General features: G+C 40.4%; 1 protein-coding gene across 1 annotated transcript in view; it reads left to right on the top strand.

Moving 5' to 3' along the window:
- STON2 (stonin 2) overlaps nt 1-6,742 on the top strand; it is a gene marked incomplete at its 5' end in the record, with an annotated part of 56,682 nt that extends 49,940 nt beyond the window's left edge. Inside the window, 2 exons of the mRNA XM_027904357.1 lie at nt 4,591-4,793; nt 6,362-6,742. Of these exons, the coding sequence (XP_027760158.1) occupies nt 4,591-4,793; nt 6,362-6,445 (287 nt within the window). The remainder of the gene's footprint in view (nt 1-4,590; nt 4,794-6,361) is intronic.
- Nucleotides 6,743-15,896: the final 9,154 nt, after the last annotated feature.

Raw genomic sequence — 15,896 nt, forward strand, 5'->3', positions numbered from 1 at the left:
TAAGGACATGCTTTTCCTGAGTTTGAGTTATAGTGTCAGCAAAGCAGTGATCCAAGTCTCCTAATCTTCTGGATGACATTTCAGCCCAAGGACGCTAGTTTACAGCATAGGTTACAAATTTGGAGGGATATCACTTACAAAAGGAAGGGCTCCATACTTCTTGTAGTGTGGGGCATAAGAGGACAGAGCTTGGAAACTCAAGAGAAATATAGCAATGAAAAATTAACTTCAGACTGTTTATGAGCAGTAACATGTTTGTTAAAAATCTCACTGTGCCATCTGCATGAGCTCTGGGAATGAGATGCTGTGAAATTGGGCCTTCTGTGGCATCTTCTCTCCAAAGATCTCAATATACCATATAGATATTACAGCTGGGGAAACTAAAGCCCCCAGACTTTAACATAATCACAGAACATGCCAGCAGCAAACCAGGAGAAGAGGCAAAACTCCCGTCTCCACTGCCTCCTGCAAGGTAATGCTCCCTTACGCATTGTTCCTCTGAGGGAGTGCCTCTTGTTGCCCTGATGCCATCTCTCCCAGTGTGAGGCTTTATTGTATATACACTGTGACAGGGGGAAATGCATTACAGATTTGTTGCTGCTATTGGACCCCTGCCACAGAGCATCTATCCCTCAGTGTCACTGTGCAGAACGCAGGGCAGTATTTTAGTAATTGTTCACATCCTGAGAGGAAGAGTGTGTCCTCACCCCTCCGGTCAGATCAGATGTAATTTCAGGGAAAGGAAGGGCCTTGGACACACTGTCTTGGCCAAGGCACATGAGGTATGTGAGAGGGAGGGAATCCCAAAGTGATGACAGGGCAGGCCAAGTGTAGTTTGAATTTGACCTTGCCCTTCACGGACTATTTCTATTTATTGACTGTACTTCATCCCATGGGTTTCCTTACTCAAAGCATGTGGCAAACAAAGTGGTACTCAGTAGCATTTATTCCCACTCCTGCTTAGATTTGCCTGACCATGTGACACTGGTGTGGGGTTTAACTCCCAGCCTTGGACATCTCTGGCTGTATCCAGCCCTACCCACAAGTCATATAACAACCCACCTCCACCTATTTGCCAAGTCCTTATAAATGATGCAGTTCTCAAACACTAAATATAAAACTACTCCCTTGACTCACGCTTGATGCTCTCTTATTGTGGCACCTGCAACTCATCTCTAAAGGCACTCTGGGTCTTCTTTAAATATCTGGTCTGCTAATGAACAACTCTGGAACCTGGAATTCCAAAGCAGGAGAGAGGTAGTGGCATCACACTGCAGCTGGACGAAATGCTGCAGGTGGCCACAGTCTGCAGCTCCACCCTGCCAGCAGAGGCCACACAACCTGTCCACACCACTTTGGGCGCAGGCACTGCATGACTGCCAGCAGCACACGTGCCTGTCTGCCAGTTGTGCTCAAAGGAGCACGTATGTAGACACTCATTAGGGATCTTTTGTTCATCCGCAGTTTGTGCTCTGACACACTGCTTGCAAACACATCCCAGGAACTCCAGAGTTCTCCAAGTAGCCAACTGGAACTCTTCCTTCTCTCCGTTCCCCAAAAGAGGACTGAAGCAGGCTCTGTGCAGACGTGAGGCACGTGACACCATCAGCCCTGCCATGCACAGCCCCGCTGGGGAGGAGAGCTGGTCCCTCCTGAAGTTCACTGCTTGTATTCAGGTTGTGGAATCCTAAGCACCTAAATTGTTAAGAATTATTTCAGCAGCTTTACTGTCTTATCCAAATGTTTTATTTTTGTGCTTTCTAATGGGATGGGGCCCTTTGCACTCTCACTCTAGGTGACAGTGTTATCAGCACTGTCTGTATTATTTTGTAGCCAAAGCATCTGCTTATGACTCAACATTGAGAAGCATATGACCAATGAAGGACAGTGCATACTCTGACTGTGTTTTGACCTAAGAAAAAACTATGGACTGGATTCTACTGAACACATTGCTGAAGTCCTGTTGGCTTGTTAAACATTATTGCCCATCTCACATTCAAAATTAATAGGATCAAAAGAGTTGATAAAGAAAACCTATTTACAGACTTTGCAGAACTCCAGTTGCTGCTGGCTGGGTTTCACATGTTGAATTTTTTTAATCTACCAGTAGAACACTAGGGAAACATCCAAACAGTCTTCAATCGTGGGAAAACGCTCTTTCAGCAAAGCAGAGATGTAGCCTCTACGCAGAGCCTGGGGTCTGGATTTGAACTATTCTCTAGTTTGGCTGTGTATCCCAGGCATGCTGCCTGGGATACTTTCTGAAGTAAATTAAATCCTTTAATCCAAACATGTTGGGGCATCTGAGTCATTGAGAAAAGATTCCCCTCAATCACAGTAAAACATGCATATATATGAATTATGTTGTCAGATCCTTGATTGTCAGAACAAAATGTTAGAAACTCAAGGAAACAAGACATGCAAAACAAGAGCTGTCGATTGCCTCCTGATTTTATTGAAAAGTGTACCTGTCCATGAGAGAAATAACCCTGAATGAGTCTGTTGAACAAAGTCTGTAGAGGTTGTGCCTTGTGGGCCTCACACCCAGCACACTAAGGAACACTGATGTGCTAAGTAATTTTGCAGTAGCTTCAGTGGAGGAGTTGCTTTCTTAATCCATTCACCTTGTTGTCTACCATGCTGAGCTGGTTTAAATTAACAACTTTCATATTTGTTGATGGCTGTGCATGTCTTTTTTGTTAATGGGTTCTCCTACTAGAAGAAATTAAATTATTGAAAAATTACCTTGTTAATTGCATTTTGGGGGGGTTGTTACCTTTTTTCCCCCTTTGTTTCCCCCACCTTATTTTACCCCATTTTTTGAGCCTATGGATATCCACACTTAGATATCTTAAAATTGGTTGCTGATCCCATGTGTACAGTTGAAATTATAAAGAGTTTAAGAGCTCAGACCTCCAAAGCACCTGTCATGCAGTGTGCTCAAGCCCAGTTTAACACTTCCCAGTGTTACCTTCACACACGTCCATCAAGCAGCTGAACACATACCAGCTCGGCAGTGTAGTGGCACAAGCTTAACATTTTGTAGCTGTGGATGTGGCTTGTGCTGGAGCACAGAACTACTTCTCCTGGACTGCTGGATCTCCAGTCTGAAGGAGGGAGCAACCCATGGCAAACTAAGGGAGAGGAAAAGCGTGGCAAAACAGATGAGCAGAAAGGATTACAATGAGGATTCTGCTGAGAGTGGCACAGGGTGAGGAAAGAGATTCGAATGGACGGGGATTCTGAGACTGGGAACTGGTTGCCAGTACTGAGTGCTGAACACAGGTTTTTTGAGCCAGGAATGACCCATTTTCAGGTGTCTTCATAATACAGTACTGGAGAGCACCTTCTAGTGGTAAGGAAACTGGCTAGACTGTTTTGAAATATGAGGCTGACTTTAGATTAAATTCTTTCCCAGACTTACTTTGAGTGGAATTTTTTTTCTGGCTTTATTTCAGAGGTCAAGTGGGATGTTGCAATGCCTAAGCCCTCTAAAGACTGGTCAATGCCATCCTGTTGGGACAAGTAATTCCTCAAAATCCCACATCTTGCTTTTCAAGCTTCATCTTAACCAGGCTGACTTTTGGGTTAAGCAGGTGTATTCCTGCTCTTCCTAGGGCAGGTTTCTGGGCTTTCCCTACCCAGTTCTCTTTACTCTGCCTGCCTTCCTCCTTCCTTGTCTCTGCCCTGTACACCTTGCTGACCTGTATGGAGAAGAACTTTTTCAGGGAACAAGTAATCTGAAATCCTAAAGCCTATGATAGTGGCAGACAAGGGTCCTGTTCATTTATTTATACATTCATTTACACATACATAGGTAATAAAATCTCTTCAATCAGAAAGCCCTTTGTGGCTTTGAAGGCTTTCATCTTCGTTTTGCAAACAGAGAAACTGAGGCACAGACATTAAATTACTTGCTCAAGGGCTTAGGGATGGCAGCAGTCAGAAACAAAACCAACCTAGCTTGACTAGAATTCCTTACTTTAGTTTTTAAACATAACTGCTGCCCAGCAAAACAAAGGAGAAAAATAATAACAAAGATTATCTTTTACAGATGACAGAGCTAAACATGTCACCTTGCCATCCTTAATAATTAGCCACCATGTCACAGATTAAAGTGAGGAACAAACAATTATTCTGAAGCTTTTGAAGCCAGGAAGTTACTTAAGCTTATCCAGTACATTTTCTTTTGCTAAAAATCGGGATAAAAATTTCAAATACATGTTAAATATCTCCAAGTCCCTCCTTTCCTTACTATAATTTCATAACATTTCAGAAGGGTGTGCCCCAGTGTTAGAGACAATGAAGGAATCAGAAGAGGACAAATACCTTTACCCTACTTTTCTTGATTTACTTCTTGTATTTTCACCCACTAAAAGCAAACTAGAGTGATTGACAGTCCTTTTTGCATTTTGTTTAATTACTTTGGTAACTTCAACAGCATTGAAACAGGTAAGACAATGTCACTTGCTATGAACTGGTTCATCTGGGGAGATTCTCGGTTCCCTGCAGCTTAATGATGCTTTCTCCTAGGCGTTGTTTTCTCATTCACCCAACACAACTTGCATTACTGTTTGCTCTCTTTTACAGCTTCTGGCCATCCTCACTGCTTCTTCTGTCACCTAGAGCTTGGCTCTGACCGGGAAGTGCCTTCCAGCTTTGTCCGCTATGTAGATGTGGAATTTGACATGCCTACCACTTCTGCATCCAAAGCCGCTGTTCGGTCCATCTCTGTCGAGGATAAGACCGATGTGAGGAAGTGGGTCAACTATTCAGCACATTACAGTTACAAGGTAAAACTGAGCATGTGGCAATCACCATGGTTATGCTGCACGCTTTCATTGTCTTGAAAAGTGTGGGCAGACAAATAAAATACCATGGCCAAATGAGATGGGAATTTGGCACACGCCAGGCTGTCTGCAGTGGCTGCTCATGTGCTACCCAGGTGCTACTGATTCATGGCAAACAGCAAAGATGAGATAAATTTGCTGGCAGTTTCCTGTGAAAAAGCATGCACACAGCTAGCTGCTGGGGATTAGCTGATATGGTACAAGTGTGAACAGGGAGTTTTGCAGCTCTTCATAGCATCTCCAGTGAGAATACTACAGTGGGAGTCCTACAGCAGACAAAAGGATCACATTATTTCTCTGCTTAAATACTTTCTTCCTCCTGCCTGCCCTAAGAAGAAGAGCAGATGGGAAAGTACACTATATATACACCTACCAAGAATCTCAGTAAATTTACATGTTAGCTGAACACTTAGCAGAGAAATTGGAATCCTACCTGCTTTCTTTAAGAGCAAAGATGAGAGATTCTGGAAAGATCTTTGTAGCAAATATTTTTACTGGTAATTGTAATTACATTTTTATAATCTCTTAAATTCCCTAGAGATGATATTTGATCTTCCTAAGTATGCCTTGTAAGAATTAAACATTGGATTATTCCTGAGTTTTCAGAGATGTAGAAATTTAGAACCCAAATATAGACCCCCTTGGTCCTGTGCCAGTACAGTAAGTAAGTAATGGCCAGTCTTCGTGAATGAAGAACTGGGGAAGGTCTTTCCACCTTCCAGCCTGCGCATTGGATTTTTTAGGTGAGACACAGTGTGCGCGGAACTGAGCCCACCCTTTAATCCTGAGGTTCATCTGCCGGGGCCAAGCGAGCTTGGACGGTGGCAGCGAGGTCCTCAGGACGTAGATGGATTGCTTTACAGGGCTAACAAGCTCCATCCGCCCGGGGAGTGGCCCTGACCGGGAATCAAACCTGGGTCTCGGTGTTGACAGCGCCGCGCCTTAACCACTTGACCACCAAGGGCTCCCTTGGTATCAGTATGGCAAAGCACCTCTGAGCCTGAGGACAGCAATGAGGGTGCTGATGTTTGGGTGGTGTTAGGCAGTACCTCAAGGAGCATTTGATGTTCCTTATGGGTCCCTTCCAACTCAGGATCTTCCAGAAAATTAATCTCTTTGCTTTATACATCAGTCTTTGCAGAGTTTAAAATTAAAGCTGGTTTTCTGCTGGCACTTAAGAAGTCACCTATCACCTTCAGATTTAGTTCCAAGTTGGGATTCAGAGTGCATCTGGGAACGGTAATGAATAAAAAATCATGTGAGACCAGTTCTCTGCATGATGTTCTCTCTTCTGTAAATGGTTTCATGACACTATTGAGTTGTAGAACCGCTTGGAATAGACTTAAAATACTTACAGTAAATAAAATCCAACTTCCTCTGATTTTCAATCTATTTTAATTCCCAACCCTCTCAGTTCACCTGAGAGGACACAAACCACCACTGAGGAAGATTTTTGAATCTTTTGTTTTCCTTTCTCATTACAAATGTTCTCCCTCTTTTTCTTCTGCCAGGTTGAAATAGAGCGGAAAAAAAGCTTGAATGAGGATCTGAAGGGAGAAAATACAGCAAATGTCAATGAATGTGCTACACAGTGAAGGAAGATCAGTCTGCCAGTCCCAAGAGGGGTGGTCAAACTAGCAGACCTGAAAGAAAGGACTTGCAGGGTTTGGGCATTTTTCTATTAAATTATAGAGTACTACTTTCAAAATAATACCCTGAAGAGTATTATTTTTTCCTGTGTGATGATCCATACTTTGAGAAGAAGCTCATCAGTGGTTTGTTTGGAGCAGTCCCTTGGGCTTTTTCTGGAATGATACAAGTACAGTTGGAGAGTCAAGCCTGCCTTTTCTGCCTCTTCACCATCCAAGTTCTGCACTCAAGTATGGTCTGGCAACCATAGAATCATAGAAACAGCCGTGTTGGAAAGGACCTCTGAGATCATCAAGTCCAACCCTTGACCCACTACCACTGTGGTTATTAGACCATGGCACTAAGTGCCACATCAGAAATCAGCCTTTATCTCACTTACAATCTTGCCCTCCTACATTAAGCATTTTATTTATATGCCTTTTGGTTTGGTCATTGACTGAATCACTTCCTTCTGAACTACCAAAATAAAATCCGAGGAACATCAAGTGAAAAATTATATAAAATCTCCTTTTTGAAGTGGTCAATGGATTGAAAACCCTGAGCATCATTCTGGAGAATCGACACACTCTGCAACATAAACATAGAGAATGATCTCTATGACAGACGATTATGTAGCTGTTCTTCTGTTCACCCCTTTCTGTCTCATCCCCCAAAATGACAATGTCATTGTGCACATTTTCATGGAGTCTGCACAAGTGACAAGAAAACCTCTGCAATTTCTTGAAATTTTTATTTTTTTAGTCTGAGCTGTTCTGGTATCTTGACTGACCATGGTTATGGCTGCTAGCAACAGGGAATGCGTGTTATAATAAAGGAGATACAAGAGGGACTTTGCTAAGATTAGATCATTCCTGCTTAGAAAGATATTTAAGGGAAAAACATGGAGGGTTAGTTTTGGGTTTGGGGGGGTTTTATACATTTTCTTGGATGGGTAAGGTGGGTGGTTATTGAAAATGTCATAACACAATTACTTTACGAGACAATGTTGCTTTCCTGAAAATCCTTGGAAGTCCATACAGCGCAATATTATCTTCATGTTCTTTCTTGAACCTACAATATAAGTAATTTGTATCTTCATAATACTCCCATTAACTGGGCCCCAAAATCTTTTTCTAAAAAAATAACAACAAGCTTCTGTTACGGAGATTTTTTTTATCCCAACTTTAGCTTGGAAGTAACAGCAAGTCTTAAAGCTTCTTTCTAAATAAAAATACAGAAGACATAAATCACTCATTTACATATATTTTCTGAGAAAACAGTGTTAAAAGTACCCATTTTTAGTTGTTTCTATGGCCTGTGTAATATTTTGTCTCATAATTTTAAATGTAAAAAGATAATTTATTAGATCATTTATCTTTTGAAAGGTTACTACTGACTTTAAAATACATATTTGGAAAGCCTTGGTAATGTAATTTAAAATCATAGTGAGTTAAAATGAAAGCCTTTTTATAAATTTATGTCATTTTAAAATGAGTATAACAAAAAATTAATACACTCTTGATTTAATACTTTCACTGTGACTACTATGAAAATTGCTACAATGTTAAAATCCCAAATAAAACGTGATTAATTACATTAAGTCTGAAACTGGTAGTTGTAGAATTTAAAACAAATTGTACAAAACTTATAAATGCCTTTTTATACGTACCTAAATTTCAAGCCTATATCATCCTAGTGATACATACTTACACAGGCACACCACTGTAAATATGTAAAGTCTCAGTCCTTCTAGGACTTCTTAATAAGCATGTGATCCTCTGTTGCAGGTAGCCCTGCAGGGAACTCCTCGGAGCACACCAGTTAGTACTACGCAACATCCTTCTGTAAATGGAAGAATGCTATTAATTTTTATGAGGAATTTTGAGATCAGTGGATTAAAATTACTGATATTATTAAATGATTCAGCCCCAAGAGCATGGGGCTGAATTTGTGACTGATTGTCAGCTCTGCTACAGACTGGCTGTGATGACTTGCATGGCAACTCTTCTATACAAAATTCATTCTTCTGTTCAAAGGCAGTCAAAGAACTTCTGACTATTTTTCCTGTGTTTCACTACAGCTCCTGGTGTAAGTTTCTTAAATCTCACCAGCAAGAAATCCAAGAAAACCAAGCTGAAGGAGTGCTGAGCTGTTACTGAGGAAGTGTGAGAATGTTTTGTAAAAGAAATGGTTGGGAGATTTCCTACTCCGACCTGCAGGCTCAGTGTCTTAATTTTTACCTATTGCCCCCAGCCCATAGACACACAGATAAGTAATACAAATAAACAAATTTATTTCGTACTCCTTGAAGAGGGAAGGAAATAAAAGGAATTTCATTTCCCATCTCTGTTGAATTCTTAAACTGTTCAGCCTCTGTCATACTTCAGCCACAGAATATTCCATGCCCCAAAAACTGAAAGAAAAACATATTGGAGGTTTCTGGATTTACTTAATTTTTCTACCACTTTATCATTGATTCTTTTTGGGTTTTTTTTGATTCAGAATCAATGAATGAAAGAAAGAGTATGGACCTGAATCTAATCTTTCTTTTGTATTTAGTTGTACACTGAAGTATCTCTTCCAGTCCTCAAGGACCTAAGCAGGCAACACTGGAAAAGTGTTTTGGTTTATATGAAAGTCATTTTAATCCATTCTGAACTCCAGAGAGCATTTTTCAGATGTACCTGCCACTGAATTTCAAGAGTTTAGCATGAATACCTCAGCCAGAGTTTCAAAAGACCTTATTTCCTATTAAAGGACTGGAGTTAGTCATTTGATTTTTCAAAAAACCGCTCACAACCAAAACCTTTAGAAAATCCAGTGTTGGTGTCACCAGTTCTGCACCATTGCAAGCACTGAGCATTTGAACACTGGATCCTAAGTGCCCTTAATGAGGCTTCCACTGTTCTTTATTGATTAAACAGTGCCAATTTTTCAGTGTTAGACACTGTCACGCATGACCTTTATCTACATGAACCATATATTCTTCATCCATATGAATATAGTATTAATCTGAACAGACTGTTGATAGGAATGAGGGACAAGATATGAGCTGTGTGAGTTTGAGAGTAGCTGCAATTATTTAGAGATGCCTGTAGTGGGGATGATTTTTTTTTTTTTTTAATCTTGCAGAAAAATCTCTGACTAGTTTCAGATTAATACTTCTTTTGAGAAAAATGCAATCACTGGCCTTTGGTTTATTTGGAAGCTTTGTAGTACTCAGACACTCCATGCAGGAAATGTGCCTTCAAGGTAAGCATACTGCCTGAAGTTATTCTCACTTTCAGCCCTCCTTCTATTTCCCATGGTTGTTTTGTTTAATTTTGTACTGTGGTAAGACTTGAGCTATCGTATGGAATTTTGCCTAGAAAAATAAACTGTCTTTGATCACAAGGGGTAAAGATGAACAACATCTCCTGGCAGCTGAGTGTATTTTAGTTAATGCCTCTTGCATATATTAACTATGGACACTCTGCTAGAAAAGGAAAATGTGTAAATTCAGATGATAAATACTATAACTGACTTCTGTTATTTTTATTCTATATTTTATTTAGACTCTAATTTAGTCTTCGTATGAAGGAGACATATAACTGTATCATCAGAAACATTGCATAAATAATTTTCCTTTTCTGGTGGGTTGCTGGCTGACATATTTGATCAATAGGAAATCCAAGACCTATTGGTCTCTCTGTCCACACTATTTAGTAGCTGCTAAAACTCCCTCTCGAACATTGACCTCCCAGGATAGAGAGCAATGACATGCAGAAGAGCATGAAAGCAAGAGGAAAAACTGTACAAAGTTCAGCCTGGACGTACTTACTCTGTTGCCTGCATAAAATTTTCAGTAATTTCCTTGACCCTTGAGTGCACTAATAAAGCCCTTGATAAGTCACTTCTGATCCAGATAGTGAAAAATTCCTTTCAGTGACTCTTAGCAGTTGGTGTTTATAGCTATATTCGTCTCCAGAACTGGCCAGCACAAGAATTTGCAGCACACAAAAGATCACTTATGGATGAAATACTTAGGATCTTCTGCCACTACAGTTAAATCTATATCATGACATGCCAGAGATACAAAATTTTCTGTGTAACAGGCACAACTGTTCCTAACCTGTTTTGTGTAGCCAGCCACCCACCCACACATCCATCCATTCTCCATCCGTCCTAGCCTCCCTCCCTCTCTCTCTCCCATACTTGCAATTCATTCTTTGCACTATTGACATTGATTGGCTTGATTATTATTTTGTAACATGTTCCTACCTTTTTGTTTTGTAAAATAAGTAAGTCTATACACTGGCTAACTTCGTAGAAGTGGTTTTTATTTTTTTTTTTGTCTTTTTATTTTGTCAGTTGAAATGGGATGTCATGTTTTATTTTAAACTATGTGAAAACTTAAATAAATGTTAAGATGAAATAGCATATCCTAATTTTCACTGTGAAATTGAAAGTTTTATGTGCTGTACATTCTGATAAATCAGAGGCCTTGAATTCAGAAGAGGAAAAGGGGATATTTTGAATGGCATAAAGAACAATATAAATTAGAAGTAATGGGACTGCATACAGTAAAGAGATTATTTAATTCGATCTCCAGATTAAAATTTAGACTGCAAAGGAAATGGAGCAGGCCTAAAGCTTGAGTCACGTAACAGGTGTGTGGAACAATACTGACATAATATGGAAGATGTTCCAACATTTGAGCAAAACCATCCTGAAACAAAGTAATTGAAAATTGAAGCTTCTGCTCAGTGGTCTCCTGTTCTTTGATCACTAAAGCCAGGAGTACATAAAAAAGTAGTGTCTTCCTGTGATCAGAACATTTGTTTGCAAAGCAAGTATAAGGATATGGTCTACAGTACTTACAGAGTTCTCTGCTATGATCCTCTGTGTTCTTTCAAAGTAGAGTAAGCCATGTATCATTTCATACATCTTTCCACTTCTCTCACAGTCACCGAGACCCCCTTCAGTCTCCAGTCTTTATCAAAAGCATTCCCTGTATGAGACTGAAGAGCTGGGCACTCTTAACCAAAGGAAATCGGATACCTACCATCAGTGCTGTTCAGATTATTGCTTTGAGATCAGCACATTCTCCATAGGAAGCCTCAGTACAACTGACAGTAAATCAACCATTTTACAGTAACAGAAAACAGAAGTACACAGAGAATGATGCTTCATTTTCATTATTCAAGATTAAATCAGGTCAGCCAGAAGAGAAAAGTTCAAAAAGATTCAGAGGCTGTTAGTAATAGCAGTTTTTTTACTATAATTCAGATATTCAGAGACATTTGGAAATGATCCTATAAAATTGGGAGGGTAGGATTATATTAAATATGATGGTTTGCCAATATACAAAATGTTTTTAAAATGAAAATTAAAGACAAAAATCAAAGTTTGACACAAGGGAGCTCAGAGTTCCTTGGCAATAAGTGCAGTTCTTAGAGACAAGCCAAAATAACACCTGACAAGAGATAGAGGAGTGCCAATGCAATGTGTAACCAAAGACATCCCTAGAGTGAGATAGTGGAGAGAAAAAACTCCAGTTTTCTCTCACCGCTCTTTGTTGCCATGATTGCCCTCCCCATGTGTGTTGTACGCCCTCAGCAGGTATGTTGTAAATTTTTAAGACAAAAGGTGCTGAAGGTAAGCTGAGGTAAAGCTAAAGATGGAGGAGCAACCCACTGTTTCAGCTTAGATGCTGGTCTGGGTCACAGCAGACTTGTCTGAATCTGAAGCGCACCAATCACAGGAGAAACTCCTGTTGTTTTGGTCACAGTATCAGAAGCCTAATGGCAACTGCTGTGTGTAAAAAAGTAATTGGAATAGTATTTTATATACCAGCTAAGAAAGTTGTCTTTCTCAACCCTGAATAGTGGGATAGCAAAGCCTGATGGAAAGGTGTGACTATACTAGAGCCTGCAGTAGCATTGGGGTGCTGCAGCAAGGGGTAGACACATGCTGGGGTTAAGTGGGTCTGGGCAGACTTGTCCTTCCCTGATCAGGGGCCTTCTACAGTCTCTCATTGGTTACTGCCCCACAGGCTGTACATAAACTGGGAGCAATCAGCTCGGCCTAAATAGCTTCTAAAGGAAAAGGATGAATACTGGGTGAATATAGCCAAAAGTAATTTCCTAAGTTGAGAGCCTCTTTTGTAAAGGTTTCCCTGATGCAGGACTGAAAAGAGGAGCTCGACTCCTCTGTGGAAGTAAAGAAATTTGTTAGGGCATGGTCAATTTGGCAACTGTACAGATACAGAGAGTACTCAGAGTAAAAGGGAATAAAATGGGAAAACCTCATGTCAGTGCACAGATGCAGGCAGAACTGTAGCAGAGTTCTGAGTTCAGGTCAAGAGAAACAAAAGCAAAACTGCAGACAGTTTTCAGCTGAGATTAATAGAGTTTGACCAGTATGGCCTCCCCTGTCCCCATCTCCCTTTGATCAAAATCTTGCTTCTCAATGCATCAGTCAGCAGGCTTTTTTTTTTTTTTTCCCCAAGCTGTTACAGGTACCCTTTGCCCTGGCAGTCAGGATGTGACAGTTGGTGTGAGAGGAACTCCCAGGGGAATGCAGGTGGCAGAATAGGATACACTGAAGTTACAATCTCAGCAGAGAAAAATGTGTGCTAGTACTTCAGGTTTTTGCCTGGACCACTGACCCACTGCATTGAGCATCCTCAATGAATCACAAGTCTCTCTGGTTTTCAGGCCTGTGTACCCTATGCAGAATTTTGCCTGTTGTTAACACACTGGAAAACAGTTAGATCTCAAAATTGAGTTTAAGAGTTGACTACCTCAGCTGATTCAATGTTTAGCTCAGAAAAGGACAACAGAGAAATTAATTTTTCGGTTGTGTTGACTAGTCCTTTTCACCCAAGCAGTCCTCACTTGTGTGCGCAGTCATGCACACATTCAGTTTAAATTTACATTCATAAAGCACTTTAAATACCTCCAGCAGAAAATCCTGTAAAAGGACTTAACATTTATCTACTGTCTATTAAAAAACAAAAGCATATGTATGTGTTGTATAGTCATGTATAGACTTATACAGTTATGCATAGTATGATGGAAAGAACAAGTTGACAAAAAAGTTTTGTTTTTTTTTTTCTGGCCACTATTTTAAAAGAGAGCCACCCCCCACTGTCCCGAGATATGCCACTGGGGCTCAGTCCAAGTCGGGGCAGCCAAGCCCATTACTCCCATCTGGTCAACCCCCATGCAACTGCCTCCTTCTGGAAGTACCAAAATTCCCAGAAGCTCTCATACATTTGCATGAAAGATGTCTGCGGACACCTACTGTTCCTGTGTGTGCCTCTAACTACCACAATTCTATACAGCCTACTCCAGCTTGGGTTTCCAAGCCAGGCATTCTCCTACTCTCCCTCTCTTGAGGATTCCAACCTGCTGCTGTGCTCAGAATAAATATTTATTTATTCTATAAACCTGTGCACTGGTCACAACACTGCACTGCTGAGAAGCAAATGGGTTTGGGGTCCCTTTCTCCTCCTCGTTTGAGGCTACCTAGAGGGTAAGTAAAGAGGTAGAGACAATTCAAGACTGAAAAGAAGAACTGAAGGCTTTGAGTACTTAGAGTACTGACTGGGTTTGCCCATCCTTCAGTGCAGTTTCTGAAATTCTCTTGAGTATATTATGGAAATAGTCCTTGGAGCAGGAACTAGACACCAGGCTTACCCTCTCCCTCCTCTCCCTCCATAAAAATTGCTTTTTCTGCTGAGCTCACTGAATCTAGAAGGCCTGTTGTCCAGTGAAAGTACTTAATAGGATAAGTAATAGCACTATTTGAGGATAGTGCCTTATCTGTTTGCTGAGGTTCTGTGGAAGTGTTTAAATACATCCTTGTGCTGTATTTGCTAAGAAGCAAATTGTTATTAAAAGTTTCTTTCCTGAAACAAGGTGATCCTTCTATCTTAGAGCCTGGCAAGAATACAACTATATGCCTTTGAAGAACAGGGACAGTTTTCCTTCCAGTCTACAAAAAAAACACATGAAAAAAATTTCTCCTGAATCAGTTTCTAACCTAATTTTTAGGTTTAAGAAAATTATGTATTACATACTAATTTTCAGCTTACGTTAATTTAATGATTGCTATGCATTGTGAGCCCACTTTTGTAGAAGTTACAGACAATGGTCATTGCTTTCAATGTGAGAGCTACCGGACAATTGTAGCTCAAAGTGGGAAAATTATAGAACACATTTCTCTGATTTATTTTCTGCTGGGGTTATTATACAGGCATTGGAGTTCTGCCTCCCTCTTGTGGCTACATCTTTTAATTTGGACTTGGAAAAGAAACATTAATAGTGCAGCCACAATCGGAGTTCATGCTGGTTACCTTCCTGATAGTTAAGTTCCTGATATGTCTCGTCCTTGAGTTTCATAAAAAAAACCCATTATGTCAGGAATCTCCCATCAAAAAAAAAAAAAAAAAAGTCTACCTAAGGAAGAGATTCTTTTTCACATTCATTGGGAACAACTGAAGATGTTTGATAAAATCTGTAGTAATTCATGCTAGTTACATTTTGTAATTGAATCCAAATGTTAGCATTCAAGTCAGCCAAATGTAGGAGCTCCACCTAGGAGTTACTAAGATATATCGCACAGAACGTGATATTTTCAAGTAGATCAAAATCTCATGGCCTATACATTTTAGGATATCGCTTTGTTCTTTCCTATCCCCTTCCATTTCCTTACATAGTCCTTCCCAAACATTACGAAATCAAGCTATCTGAAGAGTTAAATCAAATAAAGCATTGTACCCCTCATGAGAAGAGAACCACAATATCATTAAATCAATGCCTTGGAATGATAGAGCCCCAGCTGAATGTCCCTCCAGTGTTTCCCTAAACCAAACCATCTTCTTCCTTCAAGGTCCTTAGCAGACTTGCAGCATTTGTAAGGTGATTTAACTTGAATGTGCCTATTCTGTGCCCTTCTTCATTCCTTTGCAATTTACACTGATAACAATATAGCCCATTTCCTCACACAACATTCAGAAAGAGATATGAATTGTGTCTTGAAAGCCACAGCTGGAAACTACGCAGGAGGGACATGGAAATTTGCAGCAGAAGTCTACAGTAATGGAAAGAGAACAAGCTGCACAGCTTAAACACCATTGCTGGTTATCTTGCTTTGTCACGTCTAAAAGAAAGAGACTCTGTAGTTCTATACTGCTGTTACTTGATTGCATCCTCCAGCTTTGTCTCCAATTTCATCTGGCTTTGGAAGCAGGGCAAGGAACTTGCTTTGAGCACTGATACATTTAGAGTGATGTGGATAGAGATATCATCACTTTGGCTTTGAAGGTACTCTCATCTGCTTCCCATTAGATCATATCCATCAGCACCTCCTTGACAGCTGGCCGCATTCATGGGAGCTGAGCTCAGCTGAGGTCAGAGTACAGACTCTACC

The sequence above is a fragment of the Empidonax traillii genome, unplaced genomic scaffold (genome assembly GCF_003031625.1).
Source record: "Empidonax traillii isolate 1590-97213 ecotype Southwest subspecies unplaced genomic scaffold, ASM303162v1 scaffold1046:size245406, whole genome shotgun sequence".
NCBI classification, from domain to species: domain Eukaryota; kingdom Metazoa; phylum Chordata; class Aves; order Passeriformes; family Tyrannidae; genus Empidonax; species Empidonax traillii.